General features: G+C 46.5%; 1 protein-coding gene across 1 annotated transcript; it reads right to left on the minus strand.

Moving 5' to 3' along the window:
* Positions 1-525: 525 nt before the first annotated feature.
* LOC137318173 (probable G-protein coupled receptor 139) lies at positions 526-2,046 on the minus strand. Its single transcript, XM_067981131.1, has 2 exons — positions 1,977-2,046; positions 526-1,535 (listed from the first exon to the last, which is right to left on the minus strand). Exons 1-2 carry the CDS (start codon positions 2,044-2,046, stop codon positions 526-528), a joined length of 1,080 nt encoding a protein of 359 aa, XP_067837232.1.
* Positions 2,047-8,759: the final 6,713 nt, after the last annotated feature.

An 8,759-nucleotide genomic window follows, 5' to 3' on the forward strand; every position in this document is an offset into this window, starting at 1 on the left:
TTTTTAATTTTGCTGGGCAGGTTTCAACTATTTCTCAATAAACAAGATGACAGAATAAAGCGGGTCAAACAAAGACACAACTGTGAACATTCAAAATGGGCGGAACATCGCAGCACTGCGAACGATACAGCGGCTCCGCTCCTTATTCCCTGGAGAAGGGATGAAGCGGCCGGTGCAGCTGACGTCAGTCCAAGCACCGTGTTCATCAAACCTCCGAGAAAATGTAAATTCACCAGGAGTTCGAAACGATCGAATCTTTACTTAAAACTGGCGGATCTTCCAGTCAATTACAGGGTAGAATTGAATTCCATTCCCCGCACAGTGATATTAAACTCCATGATCAAATATTCTATTCCACTATTAAATTTCACTTCATCACGGAGAAAATTCATACTTAAGAGGGAATGTCCTTATTTGGCAGGAGTCACTCGGCCAATGAACTGTAGGAACTGTAGAAACCCGCGCTCAATGTTTACGCTGAATGCTTCAAATGGCATGAAATATAATCGCCTACCTGTGAGTTTTTCAAGAACCATCTTTATGCATCTGTGAGGAGAGAGATCCCCAGTCCAAGATAGGCTTGGCGCTAGAACTGAATTCCAATGTCCAAAGCGAGGTCGAGTTCGTAGTTCGTGTTCTAACCAATCTTAGAATCATTGTCCAGGGAGATTTCAGCAGCTTCTTCAGTTCTTCTCTGAATTTCCTCTGGGTAGCTGCATAAATACACGTGTTTGGACAGGAACTCAAATGCTTCAGCATAGCTCCGGCTTCGGTGGCGATGTATCCTGGGTTTGTGCGGTCGCCTCGGTAATAAATGGGGTTTGTCAGTCTGTTAGTTAAAAAAGTCACGAGAGCTGTCAGCCACAACAGCACAAAACTGCCTGACACAGCGAAGAGTAAAATGATGGATTTCCTTCGGTTCTCCATCTCTGGATCACATTGATTCTCACTGCTGTGACCCCGGAGTCCCCTGCGGGCTCGACTGGTCAAGACAATCCGTCTAATGGTCAAGGAATTTAACAAGGCGATTAAAGTAAAAGGAAGCCAAATTAACGAGATCATGTGAAACCAGACGTACGCTGTACCTGGAGGGGAGGAAAAAAAAGCCTCACTTGACCGGCAGCCCCACTGCACTTTGTTAATTATTTGGTGAGGCTCAAATGTAAACGGAAGGGGGATATGCTTTAAAACTATGAGAACAGAGACCGTTGTTAGAACCGCGGCCGCAGTTCTCTCGGTGCAATACTTGGTTTTAAACTTCTGGCAGCAGAGAGCGACAAAACGGTCAAATGTGAAGGAGACGGTGAACCAAACAGACAAATCGAGGGCGACAACAGTCATGTAGAGAATGAAACTACACACGGGAGTGAGGGAGAGGAATGAAAGTGGGAAGTGATAACTGAAAATATGATACACTATTATATTGATGATCATGACCAGTAGATCTCCTGTTGCCATGGCCACCATATAGACCGAGATACACTTGGAAAGGCCGCAGTTTTCTCGGGAGAGAATCACAATTGTCATCAAGTTCGCTGTAAGAAAGGAAGTGGAGAGAAATAATATTCCACTGTTTGAAATATATGTGGAGATACCTGTTGAGACCATTTTACTCCATTCAGTGTGATTATCAACACGGAGCAGTGTGAGAACAGGATTAATATTCGAGTCACTACCTGGGAAACCTACCCACACATTAAAATGAGCTGCTGCAGCGCTCACTCTGCACGGGGTGACGAAATAGTCCGTAAATCCACTGAAACGCTTGTGTTGGAGCTTCAGAACATTGTAACATCAGTGAAATGATCAGATTAAGCGGAACGCCGAAATAGCGGAACCCTGGTTCACGAGTATGTTCAGGTAATTACCGACTGTGTATTGCTGACATCCGGGAAACACGTTACCTTATCCAACATGCGGTAAGAACAGTGAAACAGTTAACATGGATTAACAAGGAACAGATTACAATTGCTCACCTGGGACACCGACGGCAACGAGAATCGGGTAGTAAATCTGTTTTATCAGCAGAATAGTTGGTTGCCCCATTTTCGGTGAGAATAGATAAATTCTCGAGGATCTGAAACGACTCTGACGAGTGCATGGATGAGGCAATGGAATGGATTCCTACTTTTATACACACACCAATCGTCCAGGGAGTCAATCATGTTGCACCATAACTAGCATTTGTTACAGTCATTTAACAAATAGACTCAGGGAAGATGTTTTTTTTGCTGATACATCAAATTCAGAGAAAAAGTTGAAATGGTAATTGGATTTTTTAAAAACATCACACAATAAAAACATTTTTTATAAATGGAAAGTGGAATCTCCCAGTAACGGTCCTGACTCTATTTCTACAGGACTGGTGGAGGCAGCTACCCTTGAAGTGATCGCCCTGATTCTGCCTTTGATTCACTCCTCGTCCCCGAAATCTGCCAGCACAGCCGCAGAACCTAATCCTGAAAACCTGCAGTATTAGACGTGGCCGCACTCCTCCGGTACTAGTAGCAGCCTAAACATACACTAGAGATAACCATGGTTCTCCAGTACTGATGGTGTCCCTACACTTACAATCGATGTGACCGTGCTCATCTGGTACAAGTGGCAGTCTACACTTAGACTCGAGGTGACCGTGCTCCTCTGGTACTAGTGGTAGTCTACACTTGGACTCGAGGTGACCGTGCTCCTCTGGTACTATTGGTAGTCTACACTTAGACTCGAGGTGACCGTGCTCCTCTGGTACTAGTGGTAGTCTACACTTAGACTCGAGGTGACCGTGCTCCTCTGGTACTAGTGGTAGTCTACACTAACACTGGAGGTGACCGTGGTTCATTGGTACTCGTGGACGTCTACACTTAAACTGTAGTTGACCGTGCTCCTCTGTTACTAGTGGTAGCCCACACTTACACTCGATGTGAACATTCTCCTCTGGTACTAGTGGTAGACCAATCTTACACTGGAGGTGACCGTGCTCCTCTGTTACCAGTGGTAGTCCAAACTTACACTGGAGGTGACCGTGCTCCTCTGTTACTAGTGGTAGTCCACACTTACACTGGAGGTGACCATACTCCTCTGGTACTCGTGGTAGTCCATTCTTACACTGGAGGTGACAGTGCTCCTCTGGTACTAGTGGTAGTCTACACTTACACTGGAGGTGACCGTGCTCCTTTGGTACTAGTGGACATCTACACTTGCACTGGAGCTGACGGTGCTCCTCTGGTACGAGTAGTAGTCCATTCTTACACTGGAGGTGACAGTGCTCCTCTGGTACTAGTGGTAGTCTACACTTACACTGGAGGTGACCGTGCTCCTTTGGTACTAGTGGACATCTACACTTGCACTGGAGCTGACGGTGCTCCTCTGGTACGAGTAGTAGTCCATTCTTACACTGGAGGTGACAGTGCTCCTCTGGTACTAGTGGTAGTCTACACTTACACTGGAGGTGACCGTGCTCCTCTGGTACTAGTGGTAGTTTGCACATACACTGGAGGTGACTGTGCTCCTCTGGTACTAGTGATAGTCCACACTTACACTTCAGGTGACCGTTTTCCTCCGGTACTAGTGGTAGTCTACACTTACACTGGAGGTGACCGTGCTCTTCCAGTAGTTGAGGAACACTACAGTTATGCCAGAGGTGACCGTGTTCCTCTGGTACGAGTGGTACAACTACACTTACAGAGTAGTGAGAGTTCACCGGTTCTCGTGTCCTTGCACATTACACTATCACAAGAGGTGACTACGATTATCCTGTGATCGTGATATTCCTACACTTGCACTAGGGGTCACTAAGCTTCTTTTCTGCTAGTGGTGCCCCTAAACATACATGGGAGTTAAACATTCTCCTCCGGTACTCATGGTACACTACACTTACTCAAGGGATTATCGTGTTCCTCGCATATTAATTGTAAGTCGACACTTACACCAATGGTGACCCTGGTCGTCCGGTACCAGTAATACCCCTACATTATTCTCCAGTACTTGTGGTACCCCTAGAATTACACCAGAGATGACAGTTATCCTCTACCAGTGGTCCCCGTATATTACAGTGGAGGTGACGGTTCTCCTCCGCTACTAATGGTAGCCCTACAGTTACACTAGAGGTGACGGGTCTCCTCCGGTACTGGTGGTACCCTGCAGATACACTGGAGATGAAGATCCTTCTCCGGTACAAGTGGAAACCTACACTTACACCAGAGGTGGCAGTGCTCCTTCTGCACGAGTGGTGTCGTACACTTACACTAGAGGTGACCGTGCTCCTCTGATACTAGGTATTTCCTTACACTTAACCGAGATATGACCGTGCAACTCCAACACAGGTGTTATCCCTACAGTTACACCAATGGTGACAGTGCTCCTCCAGTACTAGTGTTACCCGTAGACTTACACAAGTTGTGACTGTGCACCACCAGTACTAGTGGTACCCGCACACTTACACGAATGGTGACAGTGCTCCTCCAGCACTAGTGCTACCCGTACACTAAGGCAAGATGTGACGATCCTCTTCTGGTAGAAGTGTTACCCTGCACTTACACTGGAGGTGAATGCTCCACCGGTACTAACAGATGGCAGAGTCCAGAACGTGAGTGCAAAAGACAAGGCTGAAGCGTTTGCAACCATCTTCAGCCACAAGTGCTGAGTGGATGATCCATCTCCGCCTCCTTCCGATATCTCCACCATCACAGAAGCCAGCTTCAGCCAATTCGATTCATTTCACGTGATATAAAGAAACGGCTGAGTGCACTGGATACAACAAAGGCTATGTGACCCGACAACATCCCGACTGTCGCTGAAGGCTTGGACTACAGAAGTAGCCGCGCCTCCAGCCACATTGTTCCAGTACAGCTACAACACTGGCATCTACCCGACAATGTGGAAAATTGCAAAGGTATGTCCTGTACTAAAAAAGCATCACAAATCCAATGCGGACAATTACCGCCCAATCTGCCTACTCTCAATCATCAGCAAAGTGACGGAAGGTGTCCTCGACAGTCTATCAAGCGGCACTTACTCACCTGCTCACCGATGCTCAGTTTGGGTTCCGCCAGGAACACTCGGCTCCAGACCTCACTACAGCCTTGGTCCAAATATGGACAAAAGAGCTGAATTCCAGAGGTGAGGTGAGAGTGACTGCCCTTGAGATCAAGGCAGCATTTGACCGATTGTGGCACCAAGGAGCCCTAGTAAAATTGAAGTCCATTTGAATCAGGGGGAAACACTCTCCAGTGGCTGGAGTTACATCTAACACAAAGGAAGATGGTAGTGGTTTTTGGAGGCCAATCATCTCAGCCCCAGGACATTGCTGCAGGAGTTCCTCAGGGCAGTGTCCGAGGCCCAACCATCTTCAGCTGCGTCATTAATGACCTTCCCTCCATCATGAGGTCAGAAATTGGGATGATTGCACAGTATTCCGTTCCATTCGCATCCCCTCAGATAGTGAAGCAGGCGGTGCTCGCATGCAGCAAGACCTGGACAACATCCAGTCTTGGGCTGATCAGTGGCAGTAACGTTCGCGCCAGGCAAGTGCCGGGCAATGACCATCTCCAACAAGAGAGAGTCTAAGCACCTCCCCTTGATTTTCAACGGCATTTACAACACTGAATCCCCCACCATCAACATCCTGGGGGTCACAATTGACCAGAAACTGAACTAGACCAGCCACATATCTAAATTTGCCGATGACGCAAAGATTGGTTGCATTGTAAGCAGTGTAGATGAAAACATAAAATTACAAAGCGATATTGACAGATTAGGTGAATGGGCAAAACTGTGGCAAATGGAATTCAATGTCGACAAATGTGAGATCATCCACTTTGGAACAAAAAAGGATAGAACAGGGTACTTTCTAAATGGTAAAAAGTTAAAAACAGTGGATGTCCAAAGCGACTTATGGGTTCAGGTACATAGATCATTGAAGTGTCATGAACAGGTGCAGAAAATAATCAAGTTGGCAAATGGAATGTTGGCCTTTATATCTAGAGGACTGGAGTACAAGGGGGCAGAAGTTATGCTGCAGCGATACAAAACCCTGGTTAGACCGCACGTGGAGTACTGTGAGCAGTTCTGGGTACCACACCTTCGGAAGGGCATATTGGCCTTGGAGGAACTGCAGCGTAGTTTTACTAGAATGATACCTGGACTTCAAGGGTCAAGTTACGAGGAGAGATTACACAAATTGGGGTTGTATTCTCTGGAGTTTCGAAGGTTAAGTGGTGATCTGTTCGAAGTTTATAAGATATTGAGGGTAACAGATAGGGTAGATAGAGAGAAACTATTTCCGCTGGTTGGGGATTTTAGGAGTAGGGGGCACAGTTTAAAAATTAGAGCCAGACCTTTCAGGAGCGAGATTAGAAAACATTTCTGCACACAAAGCGTTGTAGAAGTTTGGAACTCTCTTCTGCAAATGGCAATTGATACTAACTCAATTGCTAAATTTAACTCTGAGATAGATAGCTTTTTGGCAACCAAATGTATTAAGGGATATGGGCCAAAGGCAGGTATATAGAGTTAGATCACATATCAGCCATGATCATATCAAATGGGGCAGCAGGAACGAGAGGTTGAATGGCCTACTCCTGTTCCTATGTTCCTACAAGAGCAGGTCAGAGGCTGGGTATTCTGCGGTGAGTGACTCAAATCCTAACTCCCCGAAGCCTTTCCACCATCTAAAAGCACAAGTCAGGAGTGTGATGGAATACTCTACACTTGCCTGGATGACTGCATCTCCAACAAAACTCAAGAAGCTCGACACCATCCAGGAAAAAGCAGCCCACTTGATTGGTACTCCATCCACCGCCCTAAATATGCACTCCCTTACCACCAGCGCACTGTTGCTGCAGTGTGTTCCATCCACAGGGTGCACTGCAGCAACTCAATAGTACCTCTCAAACCCGCGACCTCAACCACGTTGGAGAAAAATGGCAGCAGGCACATGGGAACAACACCACCTGCACGTTCCCCTTCAAGTCAAACACGATCCCGATTTGGAAATGTATCGCCGTTCCTTCATCGTGGCTGGGTCAAAATCCTTGAACTCCCTACCTAACAGCACTGTGGGAGAACCTTCACCACACGGACTGCAGCGGTTCAAGAAGGCGTTTCACCACCACCTTCTCAAGGGCAATTAGGGATGGGCACTAAATGCAGGCCTTTCCAGCGACGCCCACATTCCATGAACTCATAAAAAACGAATCTGTCCTTATATATTATCTAGCCACCAAACTCCTCCTCCTGGATCCAAGTATGCTGACATCATCGTCAGGCTCCATCGCTCTCCCGTAAACATTTTCCTTCTGAGATAACCTTCCCGTGTCTCATCGATATGTTTCAAATACCGACCTGATTGCAACATCTCCTCCCTCCCTAATGTCATAAAATGTGCCATTTCATCCCAATTCCACAGAACCTCTCGGTTCTAATCCCTCCAGTTTGCCCCCACCCCGCTCCCAGGATTGAAACGACGCTGGCCAAAGTCACGAATAATGTGCTCTGTGACTATAGGCACCGTGACTTTTCCATGCTTATCCTTCTCGACCTCTCTGCCCATCCTCCATTAATCTCCTCTGTAGAACTGCGCTTACACGGTATCCTTACTACTTATCTTAATGAGACCATTTGACTTCAAGCAATGGCTTGACTTTTCACCTCTGCACCGTCATCCCGAGACTCAGCAACTGCGCAAACTCTCTCCTTCCTGACCTCCCATTCTCCAGCCTCCAAAAACTTATCCTTGTCCAAGATTTCGCTGTTCCCATCCTGCCCTGCACTGAATCGCGCTCACCCTTCACTCCACCCCACCCCGACCTATAATGTCACTCTGCCACCTAATGCAATCAATGTAAAAATCTCACATTCGTGTGAGACCCTTCACAGATTCGACCCACACAAACACTTTAATCTCCTCAAGCTCTGGACCTCCGATACACCTTCACAAACAATCTACTCTCTTTACTACAGTCTTCTGGGCTCCAGCACTAGTGGTACAGCTGCCAAACATGTCAGCCCAACTCTGTGGAAGGCTCTCGGTATCGGCATCATACAGTTTATGGGTAAAGATCGATAAACTTTTCCGTTTATGGTTAACTCTTAGACACAGTAACATTTATTTATAACTCTATGTACAATGTACAGTTTATGGGTAACTCTATATACAATGTACAGTTAATGGGTAACTCTATGTACAATGTAAAGTTCATGGCGAACTCCATATACAATGTACAGTTTATGGGTAACTCCATGTACAATGTAAAGTTCATGGCGAACTCCATATACAATTTACAATTTATGGGTACCTCTTTATACAGTGTGCAGTTGATGGGTACCGCTATATTCAATGTACAGTTTATGGATAACTCTATATACAATCTTATTCCCTCTCCTCTCTCTCTCGCTCTTCCATTAGTCCGTGCTCTAGTTTATCATTCCCTCTCCTCTCTCTCTCTCTCCCTCTCCCATTAGTCCGTGCTCAAATCTCTCATTCCATTTCTTATCACTCTCGCTGTTCCATTATTCGGTGCTCTACTCTGCCTTTCCCTCAGCTCTTTCTCTCACTCTCGCTCTTCCATTAGTCTGTGCTCTACTTTCTCATTCCCTCTCCTTTCTCTCTCTCTCTCTCTCACTCTCTCGCTCTTCCATTATTCGGTGCTCTACTCTCTCATTCTCCCACTTCTCTCTCTCTCCCACTTCCATTAGTCTGTGCTCTACTCTCGAAATTCCCTCTCTTCTCTCTCCCTCGCTCTTCCATTAGCCTGTGCTCTACTCTC

The sequence above is a fragment of the Heptranchias perlo genome, unplaced genomic scaffold (assembly GCF_035084215.1).
Source record: "Heptranchias perlo isolate sHepPer1 unplaced genomic scaffold, sHepPer1.hap1 HAP1_SCAFFOLD_66, whole genome shotgun sequence".
NCBI lineage: Eukaryota > Metazoa > Chordata > Chondrichthyes > Hexanchiformes > Hexanchidae > Heptranchias > Heptranchias perlo.